At 39.2% G+C, this 22,613-nt stretch overlaps 1 protein-coding gene across 1 annotated transcript; it reads right to left on the bottom strand.

Moving 5' to 3' along the window:
* Positions 1–265: 265 nt before the first annotated feature.
* LOC6578544 (AF4/FMR2 family member lilli) lies at positions 266–21,756 on the bottom strand. Its single transcript, XM_002004418.4, has 8 exons — positions 21,502–21,756; positions 11,955–12,733; positions 9,922–10,107; positions 8,700–9,841; positions 7,737–7,881; positions 5,451–5,723; positions 547–671; positions 266–476 (listed from the first exon to the last, which is right to left on the bottom strand). Exons 2-8 carry the CDS (start codon positions 12,688–12,690, stop codon positions 354–356), a joined length of 2,730 nt encoding a protein of 909 aa, XP_002004454.2. The 5' UTR covers positions 12,691–12,733; positions 21,502–21,756; the 3' UTR covers positions 266–353.
* Between the last annotated feature and the right edge of the window lie 857 nt (positions 21,757–22,613).

The following is a 22,613-nucleotide window of genomic DNA, read 5'->3' as shown; positions in this document are numbered from 1 at the left end:
TAAATCGTACTCTGCCAAATCGTAGACACTGTACCTTACTTTTCTTCAGCAAAGGTACCTTGTACCAGTTTCTAAATCTGGTACATTTCAACTTTTTATACAGTATAAGTATTTTTCTCAACCGGCAGCCGTGATTTCGTTTCGAGTGGAAAGTTTTGGCAGCAGCCTAAGGCCCTTGCATCGGTTTACAACACTAAACAAAAACGCACAACGAGAATCTTTGGATGTTGGAACTACACAGAGAGGTGCGCTACATAGATGTATGCATTTCTGCGCACAATATATATATGTATGTATGTATATGTAAGCTAATGTGATTTTCCTTTGTTTTGATAATAATTCGCTAATTTGATCTAACAGACGCCCGTGGAGCGAACGCCTATGAAGAAGCCCGTGGCACACGAATCCTTGCGCATCTCACACCACGAGTTGTATGTGTGGTTGTTGTATCCACAGATTTTATCCGCTCTGAATGGCTGTGAAGAGAGAGAGAAAATTTCCCCATTGAAAAAAGTAAATTCCCATTATCTGCCGTTCGCCACTCACCGTTCGCTGCTGTTTGCGTGCGCATTTATAGCGGCAGGAGACGCAGCGGGGCATATGCGTTTGCAGGTCCACCAGACAGGTATCCTTTGGGCCGCACTTGATGTCCGCACAGGTGACGCGGTCCGCTGCAAAGGTAAATTTTTACGAGTCATACATTTAAAGCAGTTACAGTCGGGTTTACTTTTTATTTATTTTTCTTAAGTTTTTGTGTTTTCTGCGTTTTTATGTCTGGCAATTTCGATTTAATGGCCCCCTCGTGCATATCCTGGCCCAAAAAAATCATGTGAACTTCGGCAGGTGTTATTTCAAGATTTCTTGACAGGCTGCAGCTGGCCAGGCCACGAAATTTTAATGCCTGCTTCTAATACCCTTCAACGGTTTTTTTTTTGTTTTTCTGCGTTAACTGGAAACGCCTTATGTATGAGCAGCCAGCGCAATTATTAGAGGGGTTGAGAGGAATTATTTTAAAGCACCTCGGCTAAGCAAATATGTTATATAAATAAGATAAAAAAATAAGAAAATATTTCATTTGTAATAATTTTTAGCCTTTGCGAATATCGTAGACACTTTACCGTGCCTACGCTCTTGGTGTGTGCTTAGGCTAGTTAAATTTCCTTTGCTTACATTGCTTAGGGCAATTATAATTTCCTTTGTTTACATTCTGTTTTTTTAGCTAGGTGGCAACTTAGTTAACACTTTAAGCATGGGACATTCTGCAGTGCGAAATTTTATGTGAAATAAAAAGTGAAATACATACAATTTAATAAAACGTTAATTAATATAAGAAGCGTGAAGTGCATTTAAAGGGTGAGTGCATATTTTATTATTTATCAATGTTTCTGGTCCATGCTTTAAAAAGCGCTTACAGCTGTTTTGGCTTTTTAAATTGGGTGTTGTTTTTGTTGTTGTTGTTGCTGCTTTTGCTGCACACTGCAATTTTCGAGCGGTGGCACATTATTCACACCACAGGCAATGGCAATGTATACACGTATAATGTATGGCAGGAACCGCCCCATTCTTGACATGCGCAAGACGGTAGCCAAAAGCCGACTCCGACTCCGACCGCGGCCAAGGCAATTCAGCCAAGCGGCGCAGCCGCAAAAGCACACACACACATGCACAGGCATACGCATGCACTCGTATATCGTGTATATGATCTTGGCAACAATGTTGCGCCCTGGGGCAAATGTTGTGCACAATTGCTTAGCAACTTTTGAGTGAGGAGCGAGAAGGATAGAGTCTGTCTGCATAGTTGTTGTTGACTGCGTGTAAGAAGAGAGGGGTAAATGCGCTGCATAGCTTTTGCTCACTGTAGACAGAGAGGGGAAGCGGAAATTCCTCAATAATGCTGCAGCTGTCTGAAAGGGGAGCCCGAGGGGAATGGGCGTGGCAGTCTGCATAACTACTGCTGGCGGTGCCGCTGCTGCTGCTGGCTGCAATTCGTAACAGTTAAAGTTTATTAATTTCAACTGCCAATATTCGCCGCAGGCAACAGTAGGCACTACGTCCTTTTGGTACTTGTTGATTGTGATGGATATGTTCGCTGGCCGCGCCGGCTGATAATGCCGTCACAATGCAGCCCAGCTGTAATTTGTTATGTCGACGTGGTTTAATCAACGCCAGCGGCAGCCCATACGTCCGTCCGCATGTCCGCAAGTCCTTTCATCCGGTTTTTAGCAGACGTTGCCGCTGCCACTGTTGGCGGAACTTATTGCAACATTGTGTGGCATGGCCAAAGAGTTTCGTTGTGGTCGCCTGGGTCATACCACATCTACCTTGTCTTGCAGACGGCGGACTGCTTACTGCCGACTGCTGGCCGCCGACTGTGGACTGTGGACTGGGGCTGAGCTGTCTGGCCATTTTGGCATTGCGTGTTGTTTAAGGTGATTTTAATACGATCGTAAACTTCAGCCAGCCCAGACGCTCAGCCAGACAAAAGTGACGTCTCGCGAACAGCGGACACAAAGCTCAAGTTTAGCGATGGCTGCGTGACTGCGTGAATATCGTAAATGGGAAATTCCACAGGGCCGAAGTGTTCAGAAGAGAAATGCGATTGGCACGAAGTGGATCTAATATACATACATGCATACATATATCGAAGTATGGTAAATGTAAACATAACTTGCACATCTCTAAAGAATTGCATATGTAACTATCGCTTGAAGACTGAATGACGCGGAGTCACGTAAATCATTACCATTATTAAAATGAGCAAATATATAAAACATAATTTTAATAATGTTATATAGAATAAAGCTTTGAATCTATTTTAAAAATATATAATTATAATGATAATTATATATACTTGAAAAAATACTAAATAATGTCGTGACGTTGTGCTTGCTCTCTCTCTAGCTTAGAACCGACGCCATCTCTAGCCCAGAGCGCTCCGCAATCACAGTGCTAAGCTCTCGCTCGCGCTCTCTCTCTCCTCTCCTATTCCTTTTACCACTACTCCTTCGCCTTCGCTGCGTCTCTCGAAAATGGCGTTTTTAATGGCTTGTACGTGTAGTCATATTTATTTGCCTTGGCTTGCGTTTGTGTTTGTGCTCAATGCTGAGTTGTTGTTGTTGCTGTTGCTTTACTCTTTTTTGTTTGGGCTCTCTTACGGGTTCTCGATCGGGACAGTGCGAATATATTTATGTGAAAGCACACAAGCACACGAAAAACCATAAACTTACAAACCATAAAGATAAAATGCTCAAAAACGAAAAAGGAAAACAAATGCAGAATGTTTGCGTGTGTGTGTGCATTATTTAATCGACTGACGATCAACCATAAAGTTGCAGACAGAAGCTGCAAGCAGAAGCTGCACAGCTGCAGCTTGGAGCTGCAGAGCCTTTGCATGCCAAGCAAACCAAACAAACAAACTGCACGCACACACGCACACTCATACACACGCACACCTCGATGCTTAAAAGCAAAAGTGAATAATTGTTAATGATGTTAATTTATTTTAATATCCGGCTACCGTGCAACAACTTGAACAGTCTTTAAAGAGCGGGTTAAGAGTGGAAGAAGGGGCAGAGGGGGCAGCTGAAGACAGGTTGCAGCAAAAGGTGCGCAAAATTTATGAGTTTTTTGCAGCGCAGACAGCAAAACTAATGACGAGAATGGGACAGACAAACAGCCAGACAGACAGACAGGCGGACAAACGGACGGACGGGCGAATGGACAGACAGCGACGACTTTAAAGTATGAATGGAATATATGAATCAGTTACAGCTGCCAAATGAATAGGCATTTGTGGAACCAAGAGCTGGACAGGTAGCTAGGTGTATATATGCAATAGGGTATACTCTAGAACAGGTGTAGAATATCTTGAATATTAAAATTCTGCAAAAGGAACTGCGATTATAATAGTTCATATTCGATTCTTTACTATATATCTAGATATGCATATGGCTCTATATATTCTTAAATACTATTTAACTTGATTAGATCTCATATTGACCTTATAAAGAGCCAGCAAAGCGACCGTAAGCTGCCTCCAGCTGAAATTTAAATGAATCAAATTTGAATATAAAAGTATTTTATTGCGCAATTTTCTATTCTAGATACCAAACTTAGTTCCTTAACTATGTTTTCGCACTCTATAATCTATATATATCTACTCAAAAGTCGCTTATTCTAATTGGCCAAGTTAAGTTGAATAATGGCAGAAACAGGTAATCAACACCTGAGTATTTGGCGACTAATTAGGCATTGTCAATTGCCAACAGATCTGTAATTAAGTGAGCCGCCGCCCTACCTACCAACCTGCCGCTAGCCCACCTGCCTGAGCTCGATGCAAATCAAAGAACTTTTTGAGTGCAGAAATTCGAAATATTTTGTTGCCGGACTTTTGTTTTAATTGCAGTTATAATCTATTTATTTTATTTTTTTGTTATACAATAATTACAAGCAAAAGAAAAAAAACACAAAAAAAAAAACAGAGAACATAGCAATTAGCACGCAATTGCAGCCGGGCAGCCGAGCTGCCGCCTCTGACACACTAAACCAGTTTATAAAATCTGTCCAATTGCCTCTCTGTCTGTCGTTCAGATATGGCGAGAATGCAACACCCGCCACGCCTTTAATTGGTGCGGCGACTGACACCAAGGCGGCGGCAGCAATTGTTGTCATTGCTGCTGCTGCTGCTGCTGCTGCTGCTGCTGTTGTTGTTGCTGCATCGCGGCAGCAACATCTCATTGTAGGCGGCAACTGCTTGCATATAATTAATTGGAAATCGGAGAGTCGATCAATCGCAAAATGTAACCGCAAAATTAATAAGCATGAATTATGCCAACTGAGACAGAGAGAGAGAGAGACAGAGAGAGATGCGCGACTGTTAAAGTAGAGCAATGCTGACAGCAACAATTGCTGCTGCAGCAACAACAACAGCAACTGGCTAATCAAATTGCTGGCAATCATGGAGCCGTATAAGCAAATGTAGCAATTTCCAGCCAACAAACATTGAGCGCAACTTGATATGGCCAGCCAGTTGCAGACGACAGCGCGACAACAACAAGCAGCAACAGCAACAGCAACAGCAGCAGTAGCAACAGCAACAGCAGCAACAGCAGCTTGTGGTTGTGACTCGAGTTGAAACCTCAGCCAAGTCAAGTCAATCAAATGCCAAATTGCGGTTCTGCGTTGATTGTTGTTAAATTTGCACAGCCAACGCTACCAACAACAATTGCAACTGCAGCAGCAGCAACAACAACAACAACAACTGCAACATCAACATCAACAGCAGCAACAGCAGCAGCAGCAATTGCAATAGCAATAATTTGCCAAACCACTGGCACTTGGTAGCGACTTTCAATTGGTTTTGATTGAGTTTTAAAGTCTTATCAATAAGTACCATAAATTACATAAAGCTAGGCTAGGGTAGCTAGCCAGCCAGATGGGGAGTTACGTACCACGACATGGACCCGGATATGCCACAGCAATTGATCGTCCAATTTTGCAAATCATACGCTTTATATCACAAGTGCTACGATATGTCTTCCCGTCCACGCCACAGACGGCCCGCTCCTCGACAATGGGCGCCTCGTCCGGCTGCCCGTCGCCGTCCAGATCGTATGCGATGTCATCCCAGGGACAGTCGATTTTGCATGTGATGCAGTGGGGCATCATGTATTGATCCTCGACGCAGGTCAGACCATTTACGCACTGGACGCCATTGCAGCTAGCTGTGTGTGTGAGTGTGTAAGGGGGAAAGAGGGAAATTGAGAGGAAATTTTGTTGAGTTATATTTATATAGGGGGAAATGGAAGAATGCTATGGAAGGCTAGCTTAGACAGGTATTGAAGACACCCAAAATAATAGGGGAATTAATAAAGTATTTTTTAGTGGGAAAATAGGCATAACAGGGTAATTTAATAATGGAGCTTAAGGGAAACTTAGCTATATAGTAGGGAAAATAAGAAAATTATTGCACAAATCCTGGCTAATTTATTGGATGAAATCGAACTGCTATAAATAATGGGAAATGTGTGCTCTTTCTATAAATAATGGTAAACATTCAAAATAAGGAAAACATAGTGAAACCTGAATACATTTTATATTGCTCTATAATCTGATATATGCACGTTTTATATACCATTTATATTGACATTCGTGTTAATACATTTTACGTAAATGTTTAAAAATTCTATAAATGCAATGATATGAAATTGGGAAATTCGGTGTTCAATCGAAGCAAATCTTTTCTTGATTTTGGCAATCAAATTATTAATTTATTTCTATTCAAAATCATTTTTCTCTTTTTATTACGATTATGATACAAATATATTTGTAAGTGCGTAGACGCATAAATTTTGAAATCAATATATATATATATATAAATATATTTATTTCTTAAATTATGATAAAAATTAAAACATTTCATTAATCATACTTTTCTAGCCAACACAAATCGTGGGCAGCTTATTTAAGGCTGACTTCCTGTTTTAAATTTTCCTTGTCATATAAATCTCTTTTAAGTATTATCATAAATATATATTCATAAATCTATTTCAGCTAATCATATATAGAAAATCCATTGACCTTCGGTTCGCTGGCAAATCTCTTTAAAGGCCACAGCCAATTGAGGGCTGGCGCATTTCATGTAACTCTTGGCAGCCGTAGCCACAGCTACAGATGGATATATATATAATATATACAAACATAAAACTGTCAAACTTGTCAAATGTATATCCATATATATTTATATAGATCAACTTGCGGTTATATAGGAAGAGACATTTAGCGAATTACCTTGCCTATGCCAGTTTGTAATATACGTTGACTCTAGAGGCCTCTATATGTATATGAACATAAATATAGATATTTATATATATATATATATACATATATGCTGATTATGCTATAAATAAGCTGTTTTTGCCAATTTCTATGATTAGCGTAAAGGCACATATATACATATATATAAGATATATATATGCACATATATATGCTCAATATGGCTGGCTATAAACTGTCAAATTTATCATTGCATATGGCCCGTTGAAACGCCTTGGCGCCAACTGTGACACTCGCCAAAGAAATTGCATTCATTTTTCTGCACAAAATTACGAGGCGCTTGGCAAGAGCGCGAGAGGGACAGGCATAGAGTGAGTGTGTGTGAGAGAGAGAGAGTGAGAGCGTGAGTACGATCTGCATGGCCAGATCTTTAGATTGCGCGATTGCACATTCCACAAAAGCTGGAGTTGGAGTTGGAGTTGAAGCACGCGCCAACATTAGATGTTGCTGCTGCCGCGGCTGCTGCTGCTGCTGCTGTTGCTGCCACAGCCGTTTTATGTCTTGCCACAGCAGCAGCAGCGCTTGCGGCTAATCCAACAAGTTCTACGGCTGCCACGGCCTCAACGTTCTTGTACGTTTTTATTGATCATTTGAGCATGTTTGCGAGTGCTTCCTGTATCATTAAATTATTACACAAGCGAGCTCGATTGGCTGCATCGTCTGTCCCTCGCTGTCTGTCCATCTGACTGGCTGTCTCTCACAGCGTTTGTCTGTCTGTCTTGGCTCAGTGGATTTCACCACTGGCGACAAGTTGTTGGCCGTAATTGAAATGTGCAATAATTTGTCATCTAATCTAATTGTGACGCCGCTGCGTTTTGGCACGCGAGCAACACACACAACAACAAACACAAACACACACACACGCACACACACATGAACACTGCTGCAGCTACAGTACTCACTCTTGCAGTGGCCGCGATAGGCGACCTCCAATTGGGCGTTGTTGGTGCGGCAGGCGCGTTTGCGCAGCTGGCATTCGGTATTGTAGGTGCGTCCATCGTTGCCGCAAACCGGATTCGTGTGCTGCTGATGTTGTTGTTGTTGTTTCTGCAGAGAGTGGAGAATGCCGAGTGGAAAGTGGAGAGAGAGAGAGAGAGAGAGAAAGAGAGAGTGGGTGTATGTGTTAGTGCTGTCAATTTAACCATTTTCGCATAGTTCTATAATTATTTTAATCAACTTAGCTGTTCCTAAATATTTCAATAACATTATTAATATGTTTTCTGTTTTACCCTAGACTTAAATCTTTGTGTTAATGCTAGAAATGTTTTTGCTATTGCTGATAATACACACAATATCTATCTATATCTTCTGAAGCAAGTATGAAAAAAAATATATTTTTTTTAATGTATATATTAAAAAAAAAAAAACAAATTCTTTTAATTTTTAAATTTTTTGTTGGTTTGTTTAATTTTTTGTTTTCTTTTAAAAAATTCTATTTTTATGTATTTAATTGTTTTTTTTCTTGATTTGTATTTCTTTTTTTTATATTATTTTTTATAACAAATTTTAATATAAAAAAAAAAGAAATATACTTTAAAACATAAAAAAACATATTTTAATTTTAAAAATATATATAAGAATATAAATTTTTGAAGTATCGTCAATTTTAAAAGCATTTTCTAAAGTAAATTTAATTTTTTTAATAATATTTTTTATAGTAAAATATATGTTTCTAATCAATTTTTCCAGCTTCTATCTTTCTGCTGCTGTCCCTTATAAAGTTCCCCTAACCACATTATAATAGCTTAAAAATTTGATCCGTTTTTTGCAGTACAGGGTATATTTGCTTGTGGCATGCCCCTTTGACGTATGCAATAGAATTTTGTTCGCCTTGCCTTTGCTTATTTTATTTGAATTCGACTCACCAGTGGCGCTCGCTCATAAATTGCTGGCAAAAATGCCAAATCATCGACATTAGCCAAGTGGCCGTGACTGTGGCCCGCTGATGACGCAGCCAATTCCCTTCCGTGTTCAGGCAAATACAAGCGACGACGTCCGCCAGAGACAGCGACTGAGCCCAAGCCAGACATTGTGGTATTTGCTGCCGTTCGTCGTTGATCCTTGTGGTTGTGCTTGTGCTTACGCCTGCGCTGCTGCTGCTGCTGCTGCTCGTATTGTTGCTCGTGATTTGGAGCATGTTGCTGCTGCTGCTGGTGTCTGACTCGCTTTGGCGACGTCTGTCTATTAATGTCGTTGGCGGGTTCATTAGCATTTGCCAACTTGTGTCTAGACTGAGATGTCTGCGCAGGCGTCGTGGACGAGTCATTGGCTCCTGTTGCTGCTGTTGCTGCTGTTGCTGCTGCAGCTGCTGTTGTTGTTGTTGTCGCCATTGATCTTGTTAAGTGTTTGCCATTGTTGTTGCTGCTGTTATTTTTTCTATGTCTGCGCCGCTCGCTGCTGCTCCAAGTCGGCGTCATTCTTTCCATTTCTACCTTCATCTGCATTTGCACTCGGCCTCCACTGCCGCTGCTGCCGCTACTGCTGCTGCTGCTGCTGCTGCCCTCCATGTGCAGCCGTCTGGTTGTGGGCTGCTCTTGCAAATTGCTGCTGTCTATAATCAAAAGTCTTCTATGCCTCGTCTCGCCCTGCTCTGTTCCTCGACTATGACTCGCTCGCTTTGGCATACGCTGCTCTTGGCTTGGTTGCTGCTGTTGTTTTCTTTGGTTATCAGCGCCGTTGTTGTTGCTGTTGTTGCTGCTGTCGCTTTGTTTATGCTGGCGTTTGGCGCCATCTAAACCTAAATTGCTGTTTGTAATTTCGCTACTTAGACTACGTGAACCGCGCAACGATGACGCCCACAGTTGTTGCTGTTGCTGTTGCTGCTGCTGTTGCTCCGGTGCATTGTGATGTTGCTGCTGTTGTTTCTGCTGCTGCAGCTGCTGCTGCTGCTGTTGCTGTTGCTTCCGGCGCAATGTCGCTCCACACTCGGGCGCACACACACACTTTGGCCTGCCCTTGCGCTTCACGCATTTCTTGTTTGGCCCACATTTGAAACCCTTGCAGCTCTCTGCAAGATTGCATAAAATTATAGAGTCTCAGACAGTCTCTCCTATGTCCACTGTCCGTCTGTCCGCCCGGTTCACTCACCTATGCACGGCGCACACTCAACGCCGCCTCCGATGGCTGTGGCAAAGAAATGCTCGACGCTGCTCAGCTCTCGATCCGTGTAGGAGAAGGTCTGGCTGGCGCCGCAGCAATCCGATTTTGTGATGTTTGTTGAATAGATTTGAGTGCATTTACCGCTGCCCATATGCGACTGCCAACAGGTGCCGGCTACAGACATATAAGGTGCAGGAAGAAGAAGCAGAAGAATGCATGAAATACACTAAAGATTAACATGGAATTATGTAAGCTCTATTTTAGATTTATGAAAATTGCATAGAAGAGTCGGATGAATCAGAATGAGAGGAGGAGATTGAGAGAGTCAAAGGAAAAAAAAAAATTTGATGTATAGAGTGTGAAAGAAAGACAGAGTGATGAAGATAAGGAGAAGGAAAGAAAGAGTAACGGAGAGCTTGAACGAGAGGAATATAAAAATGGAGAAAGAGAGAGAGAATGAGGACACAGATTTAAGATAAGGAAAAATAAGCAAGAGAGACAGAAGGACAGAATACAAGAGAGAAAGAGAGAGAGAGGGGGAGAGGGAGAGAGAGAGGGAGAGAGAGAGAGTGACATAGAAAAAGAGGGAGACAAAATGATTGCAAAATATTGAGGAAAGGAGAGTGACAAAAAAGTGAAATAAGACAGAAAGAGAGTAAGACTGGATTATCAAGAGAAGGACAGAATGCATAAGAAAGAACAAGGAAAAACAGGAAGACAGAAAAAGAAGGCAAGAAATACGACTATTACTGGAAGTAGCACTGAAATAATGTATACAGAAAGATGAAGTGAAAAATGCGGATAAAAAACTAAAATGGAGTCCGTGAGTATATGTCTAAATGAAGAAGGATATGAGGTCGTGGCAGAGTGCCTGAGAGAGAGAAAAAGAGACGCTTGCCTATCACGATATTTCTACAATAAAACAAATTAATTTTCAATGCATTAAAATGCTACAGAGCCTATATGAATTTTTGAGAATCGCCGAGAGCAACATCATGTCATACTAATACCATAAGCATAACAATACGAACTATGACGATTCTGTAAAACCTGCTCGACTTTTTTCTGCTCTACGTGGGCACTTTTAAGGGCTTTGGCCATGGAATGAACTAGGCAATAATATTATAATTCTATTCCGAGTTTTTATAGATTTGCCATAGTCGAATGTAAATTTATAAACTTTATAAACTATATAAAGAATTGAAAAAAAATAAAAATAAAATAAAATCTAATCTAGAACAGCTGCTAAATCGATTTGAATGCATTCGAATGCATTTGCTTAATGATTAATTGAAACATTTACATGCATTAAATGCCTTAACGCTCGCAAAGTTATTTCTTAATTAAGAATTTGTTATAGCTCAGCGACTCTATAAAACCAGAAATCTAGATGTGTGCATAGAAATTCTCGGTTGAGTTGATAAATTGATCAAATGTGAGATATTTGCCGTTTGGCTTTCAAAATATTTTTGCCACAGATAAAGCAAATAAATAAAAAATATAAAAAATATAAAAAATATGCCGGGCGTTAATAAATGATGGCAGGCAAAGCCGCAAAATTTGTTTGCAATTTTTTATACAATTTTTTTGTGCGTGTTTTTTTTTGTTTTTGCGTTGCTTTTATTTTGTTTCCTCTCGATTGATTTGGCACATGGGGCTGAGACAAATGTGAGAATGTGTTGAGAAATTGCGTCATATTTGGGAGATAATGTGTCACATTTATCTGAGGCGAATGAACGCGCCGAAAACACACAGAGATAGAGATAGCAATAGATGGAGACAGAGAGATGCATATGCCGAGGCAAAGAAAGAGACAGAGACAGAGGCAGAGACAGCTCAAGCTAAAGATACAGTTACGGAGACAAAGCTAACGAAAATGTATGCAGCGATTGGCGCCACTTTATTATAACTGTGTGTGTGTGTGTGTGTTTGTTGTGTTTGTGTTTTATCATTTCATTTTGATTTTGGGTCAAGCATGAGTCAGTGCAGCTGTGTGTGTGAGTGTGATGGATGCCTCTTACCCGATGCGTGCCGCATGCTCAGCAGCAATGCAATTAACAAAGTCATCAATGGCTGTCCAGACTTGGCTGCTGCTGTTGCTGCTGCTGCCGGCAACATGACGCGTGTTGCTGTTGTTGTTGCTGCTGTTGTACCTGTGCCTGTTGTTGTTGCTGCCTCGCAGCGGCTGCTCTTTTGTGGACTAGAACTAGATAAATGAGGCTGCTGCTGTTGCTGCTGCTGCTGGTGTTGCTGCTGTTGCTGCTGCTGCTGATGTTGTTGCTGTTGTTGTTCACGTGCCGTTGACACCTCATCATTAGCGTCAATGATGTCGTTGTTGTTGCCGGCGTGCGTATTGCGTGCATGTGCTAGTATATGTGTATTGACGTCACGGTCATGGCCAGCAGCAACATCATCACGACCAACACGATCATCATCATGATCAACAATTATGCGTCGAGCATAGCGCAGGCAATTGGCCATCGCCTGCAAAGCCATCCATATGATTACTATAAATAAACTTAGAATTGTGCTACATTCGCGAGCAGCAGCAGTTGCTGTTGCTGTTGCTGTTGCCGCTGCCACAGTTGCTGCCGTTGCTGACGTCTTTGACAATGTTGCCGCTAATTGGTTTGGCTTGCGCGCTGCGAACGGAAGTGCGCGCATTGTCCGCATGTCTCTGCGCTTGTATTTGTAATTTGATTTTAGAAATGTCAAATTGTTCTGACTGTTTGTTTGATGATGTTGTTGCTGCCGCATGACAAGGCAAACTAACAGCAGCAGCAACAATTGCTCTGGTGTGCTGCAAATGATTTAAAGAAATTTCAATATATTTAGTATATATTTTTATCAATTAATACGCATGGAATAAAAATATATATATTATTTTTCTGTTGGAGCAGGCATTGTTAGCGTCGCCGACTGCAGCCACTTGAATGGAGCACATGCTTCAGGCGACATGATGCAACCACAGTCAGGCACAAAGAATTTCATTTTTTTTTTGCTGAAGCAAAAGCAAAGACAACAACAACAACAAAGACTGCAAAGAGGCAACAATTAAGTCTCAAACGTTGAGTTGACATTGAGCAGGCGGTTTTCAAAATGCGACTACTAAAAATAAAGAACCTGTTGCTGCTGCTGCTGCTGCTGTTGTTGCTGTTGCTGTTGCTGCTGTCATCGCTGTCGTTGTCTGCAATGCTGCTGCCGTTGCAGAGGCAGGTGCGCGAGTTTATTTTGTAGGTAGGTTTGGCGTATAATGCAGTCGCGTTTGTCTTCGCTGCTCTGTCTCGCTCTGTCTCTCCCTCTCTCTCTCCCTCTCTCTCTCTCTCTCTCTCTCTGTTTGTCTGACTTGCAGTTTGGCGCGCTAGTTTGGCGTTTGTTTTATTTTGGCTGCTGCCGTCATTGTCATGACATTAAGGACGTGCTCAAGCCAAACCAAACATATGCAGACAGACAGCACCAACAGCACCGACTGACAGACAGACAGAGACAGATAGATGCAGAGACGGAGACAGAGACAGCGATAGCGATAGCGACAGCTACAGACAGAGACATGCAACAATTGCATTGAGTAGCAAAACGTGACTCGAGTGTGACTTGTGCATGTGCCGGCTGTTAGATTAACTCAAGCATCCTAATTTGCTTAACTTGGCAACGTCCTTGAGGCGCAGCCTACGCTCGCCTTCTGCCTCTCTTTATCTCTATCCCTCTTCTTCTTCTTCTGCTGCTTCTTCGTTGTGGCCCGCCACATAAGCCGGCAACAATTGTCAATGTCTTTTCAGCTCGTTTAAGTGCCGCCTGCGGCCTGCTCAGCCTGGCCCCCCAAATTAGCCTGCTTCAGCGTCTTTTCCTCTTCATCTGCTGCTTCTTCTCTCTCTCTCTCTCTCTCTCTTTCTTTCTGCTTTTTTCTCTCTGTTTTTACCTGTGCCGCAGCCAGACATTGCACATTTCCTCGTAAACAATTAATGACCTACTGCGTCATGGTTCATGTTCATGAACGGGGCAGCATGTAGTCGGGGCTGCAAGGCATGCAAAAAAAAAAAAAACAATAGAGCTTTGTGCGAAACTGACAGACTGCAAAATTTCCTTTAATTTTAAGAATGATGCGAGGTGAGTACATTTAATACCTATATTAAAATCCCCATAACTCGGTGTGGGGTTCGGCTCTATTATTAATTTACCTTCCCTGTGTTGTTCTAGTTATATTTTTGATGTACCGGTTCTACACTTAATAAATATATAAAAAAAAACACAAATTAAATACCTATACACATATAAGACTGTATTAGGATTAAATCATGTTTAAAGGCGCTTAATATATTCTAATAATATAATATAATAGTTTCAAGAAAGTATTGCAAGTATTACTTTACCTAAGGCCGCATAAAATACTATAAATTGTGTATCAAACGCTAAGCACATTATATTTTCTAATTTTGCTTTAATTTAATATTAAAAAAAAAAATTAAATAATAATAATACCGACTAGAAATCTTTATAAGCAAGCTTGGGCTGATCTTAAAAGTATTCAGCTAATATATTTTAGATTGCCTGAACTTATGGGGGTATTTCAGTTTTAAATTGAATTTGCTTCATAAATTGGAAAATTGATATTAGGTAAAATGTAATATATTGCTATTGGAAATATTTGATTTGTTTAACCTGTTGCCAAGGCTCAATATAAATTTGTAACGAAGTCTGTATTATAATTTGCTTATGTATAGCTGTTACACACCATTTGCAGCTTTGCAGCGATTCATGCAGCTCTCTTTATACATTCAGAGAAACATCATAGCGAATATGCTCTCCAGTTATGGGAAAAAATAAATAATAAATTTAATTTATAATAATAAATTTTCAAATTGATTTTTATTGTTATTCAGGCAATGATTGTATAGATGGACTAAACATGTTGCCTATAAGAATATATATACATATATGTAATAAATTTTAAGATTGCAACTTTTATAGTTGTCTAGATCAGAGAGAAGAAGCTAGAGAAAGGCGAGTTCTATGAGCTCGTCTCAGCGCATCGATAGCAAAACTTCCACAATCGAATGTTCGTATTTGCAACGAGAGCCAATATGCTCTGCTTACCCAGTTTTAATGCTTGCCAGGGTATGCAAAAGAGAAAAAAAATTATTGCGTTAACATGCGTTGCGACATTTTATATGATGGTCGCTGGGCTGGTCGCTCGGCTGGCTCACTGGCTGGCTCTGTAGCCTGGCAGCCAGTGGCTATCCAGGTTAACCCGGCACAGCCAGACGCTGTCTGCACTGCAACACACACACACACACGCACACAGACAGCGGACAGCGTCCAAGTGCAGCACACGCACTTGCATTGGAGCTGCATTCCTGTCGTGCCTCGTGCAAGACGCAAGAAGCTTGGCTATTTTTAGAATTGCATTTTTTCTTCTCTCTTATTTTCTTTTTTTAATATATATTTTAAGCTACTAGCCTTTGTTGTTGTTAGTATTTATATTGACTGCTTTCTACATGTATTTTCCATTTTTAATTTTCATTATTATTACTGTTTCGTCTGTTATTATTGATTTAGTCTAGTCTACGTCAGTCTGCGTAGTTTCTGCAGAATTTTGGAGTGTTTACTGTACTAAAAGTTTTGTTTTGTTTTGGTTTGGTTTTTTTTTTTAAATTCATTTTTGCGCGCGCAAATGCTTGAAATTCCACAGTGTTTACAAAACAACAACAACAACAACAAGAATAGCAGTTGAAGCAAAAATTTGGTTTGAAGGAGCTAAAGCAAACGACAAGACCAACAACAACAACAACAACAACAACATGCACATTGAGCTAAACAGTTAACTGTGAAACTGACGCAAATTGAATACCCTTACGGAAATTTCTTTAGCTTAGTTTTTGTGACTTTTGTGGGGCTGTCTAGAAGTTAGGACTGTAAAGAACAGTGCCTGAAATATATCGATAAATTGCTCTGATTCAATAGATTTTTAACAGTCTGTAATGCTAAATTGTTAAATATTTAGGAAAATTTCATTTGATTCAAAATTATTGATCCCTTTTTATTCAGGCTAGCTGGAACTGAGTCTATAGCTAGATCCATATTCTCTACAAAAAAGTTTAGGTTTATCTAAGACGTTGCACATTCTCTGGCATATTCACAATGCCTTTTTGCTTCAAGTGTATAGAAATGCAAGGAGCAGCAGCAGCAGCAACAACAACAACAACAACAACCGCATAAAATGCATTCACCGCAGCAGGCAAAAGCTTAGCAACTGCATTGCCAAACCCCAATAACACACAGACATACACATACATATACATAATGTATATAGGAATATATACATATATATATGTGCACTTTTATATATATATTTAGATATATATATATATATTCTTATATAGCCTGCCTTTTTCTTGATGCAGTTTGACCGTTGGCCGACGTCGCGACGTCGGCTTTAAAGACCTGTTTTCATGTTTTTTGGGCATTTATTCTGGATTTTTGTTGTTGTTGTTGTTGCTCTTGTTGTTTGTATTGAATTGCATCCGCTGGCGTCTGCTGCTGCTGCTGCTGCTGTTGTTGTTGTTGCTGTTGCTGTTGGCTGTTGTTGCTGCACTTCAGCAACAAGTGCATCGCATATTCAAAAAGACAAACTTTCAAACTCTTCAATTAAGCTGCACCAAATATCAGTGCAGTTTCATTGTGTGTTGCAGCAGCAAGCATGCAGCTTGCCACATTCAGTTGCAGTTGCATATTGTCGTGGGTAGCTGTTGGTATCCAATGCTCAGCCATTTGCTTTTGACCAGGTCAAGCTCATTAGCACATGGCCAGCGATAAACAGAACTATTAGAGAAGCTGTGCTAAATGGCTAATCGTATATATGTTTATATATTGTTTATTTATATAGATAAGGAGAGATGGCACGAGTCAGTTGCATATTTGTGTGCTATAAAACATTCGGTAATGTGATACGTTAAGTGCTTGGCAAACAGTGCCAAAGCTTTGCAAATTAGATAAAACTGTTATTATAATTAGCAGAATGAGATAACTGACAACAGAAACTAAAATATATAACATGAATTGCCATAAAAATATTTATAATATATGTATATATGCTAAATATTAAATTTGAGATTAGATTTCCTTTCGCTCTTTATCACTAAGAGAGATGCCTATATGCTGCCCCTCTTCCCGCCTCTCAGCTTGTCTCTATGTCTCTCTCCCACTCTCTCTCTCTCTCTCTCTCTCTCTTACACACGCTCTCTCTCTTTCTCCCATTCATCCCATAATTCACAATAACTAAGATCTATATCTTAAAAAATCGTTTACTCTTCTTGAGCTCATAGATTTAATCAATATATACATATATAGTGTAGTATAATTTTGTAGTATAATTATACTAGTATATGTATATTATTATAGCATATACTATGATCCAATCCATCATACGATTCTTTGCTTATAGATAAAGGTTTCCTTTACTAGCAGGCTTATTACTTACTAACTTAATCCTCAATTGATACACAGTTATGTATTTGTTATAGGTATAGTTATAGGTACACTAACTGTACATGTGATTCTTAGAGCGAAGACTGTGATACATAAGAATGTTAGGGATTGACAGGAAATATGAAATATGTACTATGCGAGCATAGCTGATAAATTCCCACACACACCTATAAATATTTGTTATATATAAGTGTTTATATATATATGTATGTATATGTATGCATATATATATTGATTGCTTATCTACAGATAATCCGTTTACCTACGCGCCCAATGCCAACGTTATTTTTGTTGCTGTTGTTGTTGTTGTTTATTTGGCATTCCGCGACAGCCAGGGTCTGTGTCCATTCATGCCGCTGCTTCCTGCTTCTGCCTTTAACTGCTGCTGCTGCTGCTTCTTCTTCGGCTTCTCTTGCTGTTGTTGTTGCTGTTGTTGGGGCAACAAAGTTGCCGCCACGATTGCGCAATAGCTGCGCACAGCCGCCAGAGTTGGGGGCCAGCCAGCTGCCAATCGTCTACGACCCGAGTTATTTTTAGCCTCGACAGAGTCTGGCTTCAGCTCGATATCTCTCTCTCTCTCTCTCTCTCTCTCTCTCTCTCTCTCTCTGCCTCCCTCTCTCCCTGTGTATCTGTATTTGCATCGATATATCTGTATCTGTAGCTGAGTAACTGTGCTGTATAGCAGACGTAGGTTCTGGCTTAACCCAATAAGAAATATACATATACGTATATATTTATAGCATAAAAAAAGGTCAACCGCGCTTTCGGTTTCATAAATGAAAAATTTCGCTTCTTAAGAAATTTTTGGTATTTTTTTTATCGCATGCCGCACAACAGGAAATTCCTTTCAGTAAACTCATCAAGCTAAAGTAAACGTTTCTTTTTGTTTTTGGGCGCGAGATTAATGACATTTGGGCAGTGACACCTAGCACAGAGCCACGCCCATGCCCACGCCCACGCCCACGCCCCACAGCCTCCTCTCCAGTCAGCCAGCCAAGCAATGCCGCCCACTTACGCATACGCAAATTTGCATATGCCAGCAGTCAGGGCAGGCGGGGGCGTGCCAGTGGCGCGGGGGGAAGGCCAGCATCAGCGACGTCGTCGTGGTCGTCGTTTGTTATGCAAGCAGTAAATTTTCAATAAATATACATAAACCAAACAAACAAATCAAATCGGAGGCCACACGACGACGGTCAATCGAGCAGCCAAACAGACGCTGCGGCTGCCCGAAAGCCGGCTGCCGGCTAACTGTATCTCTGTGTGTGTGTGTGTGTGTGCGCGAGTCGAGCCTCCCACTCTGAGAGAGCGAGAGAGGGAGAGCGGGCGAGCGGGCCAGCGAGTGGCACATCAGACGCATCATGTGATCCATCTATAGGGGAGTGAGCTTTTGTTTGTTTTCTTTGCGCTCGAACGTCACGCGTTCGTTTGCATTGCACATACGCAGCGTTGGCCGAAAAAGCCCGACACTTGCAAAGTGCTGGGCACATATTTGCAGTGAATGTTGTTGTTGTTACTCTGATCTAATGCATACAGCAGCTGGCAGCAGCAGCAACAACAACAACAACAATAAGAACATCGAACGCCTCATTAACGCCAGCTTGGAAGACTCAGTCTCGGCATTTGGTAAACAGGAAATCAATAGGATTCGCAATTGCGGCAGCCAAAGCTGAAGAAAAGCGCGCGAGAATTTTGCAGATACCCTTAAACTATTTGAAGCTGGGTATATTGACTGTGGGGAAATGTTGATAGCGTAGATATCTATATAGCTATATATGTATATGTTCTCGCTTTTATCAAAAAGCAAAAGATCTTAGGGAACTTAGTGAAGATTAAATGACATAAAGATGTGAAATTTGAAATGTAAGTTGTTTTACTTTATATATAGGTTAGAATCTTTCCTATGTAAAAATGCATATTAAAATTTTTTTCTCGAAAACCCAGGCAAAGACTGGGACTTTCATAATAATTTTTGGAATTGAAATTGTATTAAAATAACGATTAAAATGTCTTCCTGTATTGAATATCTCTACGATTTGTAAAAGAAATATAGTGAAATATTTCTTCTAGGATTATCTGTAGATATTTTTTCTAGCAGAAGATAAAAGATAGTTTAAAGATTTCTACTTAAATTTTCTAACGTTTTTATGATAGCATCTAGGGTATCTTCTAGTCTAACATTTCCTCCTGGTATACTCTTGTTGTTGTTGTTTATTTGCCATCTTAGTTGCGTGAAATTGTTGTTTACACATACTCTAAGCTCCGCTCGCACGCTGTCTGTCTGTCTGTGTGTTTCTGCTGTCTTCTATTGGAAGAACAGAACAGGGAATCAAAACTGACTGTCTGCACCCAGAAGAAAGCGTAATATATATATATAAAAGAAATAAACCATCTAAAATCGTCGTCAACATCATTATTGTTGTTGTTGTTGTTGTTGTTGTCGCAGCGAATGAAAATAAATATCGTCGCACATTGAAATTGGATCTGTTATTGAGTCTTTCGATAATTCTGTTGACAGCTATGCAAGAATTTTGTTATTGTCTGAGAACGGCAATTATACGTGGAATTATTTTCCTATATATATGTATGTGCATGTTGTTTCCATAATTGCCTGAATGGAATGGAAAAACTATTTGCAGCTGCACAAGAAAAGAGAAAACGAATCAAAACCAAACAATTTGTAGACAGTTTTCTGCAAAAAACCAAAAACAGCAACAAAAAAATGCAAACCCAATTTCGCACCTTGTTGAAGCAGACTTTAGAGGTGTTAACAATCTAGCCTATGCTTCTATTTTCCTCATCTGAGCTCGTTTTGAAGCCTCTAACTGTTGCTGGCTACAAGTGCTTAAGGAGCAGCTGAGCTCAATCAACTCTTAATATAAACTAAAATTCACAAATTAAATATGTCAATTAAATATAAATAACAAAACATTATTTACTCATTAAGAAACTATTTTAATCATTGGAATTACTGTCATAATTATAATAAAATACCATTAATAATATCAAATTTAATTTTATATTCAATTCAAGTTTAATAAAAGACAATACTGAGCTAACTTTATTTTTTACAAACCAATTGATTTTCTTAATATTAAATATCAAAGAATTTGTGAAGAAGAAGAAGAATTTTCCATAAAGATATGCAATATGTTTCGTACATCCTAAACATATGTATGAGATAAGTAACTGTACCTTAGCAGGGTCAGAAGTGAATGACCACCAGATACCCTGCACAGCTGCTTTTATGTAGAGAATAAATTATCTGTGCAAAGTTTATACGTTAGATCATTTATTGCCTGAATTGAGCTATTGAAGACATAGGCTCAAGTTAATTGAAGCAAAGCTTCTGCTCGAGTTGAATGTATGAGAATGGAAATGCTTTCGATTGCTAGAGACGAACTTGATCTGATCGTAGGCACATGTCAATGCACTTCCTCTTCGGGATTACGAGATCGAAACGTTAAAACATAGAAACAGAGGGATGATATGAGGATTAACTCAAGTCCAGATCAAGTATGTATAGCTTACAAATCTATAATAAAGTCATTGCATGTATTATTGTATTATTTATATTTATTATTATATAATTATTTGTGTGTGTTTTTAGCAGTTTAATTTTATTTTTTAATTTAATCTTATTTCTTCATATTTAAGGGGCTAAAAACATGAAGCTGTTTATTGTCTAGCAATTAAAATTTGTTTTATTTAATTTTTTTATTTTTTATAATTTGTTTATTTAATTAAATATATAGCATTTTTATTCGTGAAAAATCTAATTAAAAAAAGAAAAAAACGAGAAAAGAAAATGTACACAAAAGTTTGTAGATTTAGGTATATTATATATATATCCTTTATATTCGATTTGTTCTTTTCTTTTTTAGTTGTAAAACCCCGAAATAAAAAACTTTTTAATTCTATAAATTGATTTAAACATTTAAATATTATATTTTGTATTTATATGTTAAATATTGAAATTTTTACATTAATAGTCTTTAGTATAATGTTAATTTTTTCTTTTTAAATAATAAACAAATTTTTCACCCACAAAAACCAAAACAAATAATTTTTACAACTTTTTCTTACCTCTATTAGTTGCAATTGTAACCAAGAAGTTTTTAATTTTTGTTACTACAAGTATTACATTTATAAATTTGATTATGTTAAGTTTATTTACTTTTTTTATATGTATAAATTTTGGTCGTTTTTGTTGTAAATTTTACGTTGTAAATTTTTTTACAATAATTTTTGGCACACTTTGCTGTTGGTCGACTTTTATGACAGTTAAATGGAATATATATGCCAAACTCAAAGCAGATATATATATATATATATATTTATATATACATGTATATAGATATATATTTTATATTATATGTAAATTAAAAACTGCAAAATTTGCATTTAGTTTGTGTTTCCTGTTCTTGTTTTATTTTAGCGCGTGTTTTTGTCAGCGTTTGCACAAGTTAATATAAATTACAAAAGCAAAAAAAAAAAGAAACAAATTATGTAAATGTAAAACAAAACAAATATTTCGTAAATTGTTGTAAAAGTATTTGTTTATTTATCAGTTTTTGTGTCTAGCCACAATATTTGCGCGTAAAACTGTTAAATTTGTTTCGATTTGCTGTCGATTTGGTTTTTGTTTTTGGGCCCGATTGAAAGACGTGCGCCCCAACTGATGGTCGAATGCCGACTGAATTTTGAAAACCAAAGTTCTCGCTTAGCTAGCCAAACGCACAGAGAGATGGAGAGTGAGAGAGAGAGAGAGAGAGAGTGTGTGTGTGTGTGAGAGAGAGTGGGGGAGAGAGATGGCGATGGGCTGTGCGAAAGAGAGGCCGTGCGACAGTTTGAGGAGAGCGAGAACTTTACAAATGTTTTGAGAATTCGTTTTTTGTTGTTGCTACCGCTGCTGCTGCTGTTGTTGTTATTGTTGTTGCTGCTGCTGTTGTTGACTTGTTGCTTCGTGTTTAAGGACTAGCCCGCGTTTTGGCCTAAAAGCATTTTGGCGAGCATTTGAAGTGTGCCGTTAAAAAATATAAATTTCATTTTAATAAGTTAACTGCAACATAAAGAGAGAGAGAGAGAGAGAGAGAGGGGAGAGATAAAGAGACCGACCGACTGTCCCTCTGTGTGTGTGAGTATGAAGGAACCTGCTGCAGTTGCAATTGCTGCTGTTGTTGTTGTTGTTGTTGTTG

This window comes from Drosophila mojavensis, unplaced genomic scaffold (genome assembly GCF_018153725.1).
Source record: "Drosophila mojavensis isolate 15081-1352.22 unplaced genomic scaffold, ASM1815372v1 contig_80, whole genome shotgun sequence".
NCBI classification, from domain to species: domain Eukaryota; kingdom Metazoa; phylum Arthropoda; class Insecta; order Diptera; family Drosophilidae; genus Drosophila; species Drosophila mojavensis.
Note: the sequence above shows the minus strand (reverse complement) of the source record. Positions and strands in the feature narration are given on the sequence as shown.

Excerpts from the sequence above, each read along its gene's own strand:
- LOC6578544 (XM_002004418.4), bottom strand. The coding sequence starts at position 12,690 with ATGCGGCAGCAACAACATCATCAAACAAACAGTCAGAACAATTTGACA. Across the intron at positions 9,842-9,921 it reads TGAGTGTGCGCCGTGCATAG|AGAGCTGCAAGGGTTTCAAA; the intron begins GTGAGTGAACCG and ends GCAATCTTGCAG. Across the intron at positions 5,724-7,736 it reads CTATCGCGGCCACTGCAAGA|CTAGCTGCAATGGCGTCCAG; the intron begins GTGAGTACTGTA and ends TCACACACACAG.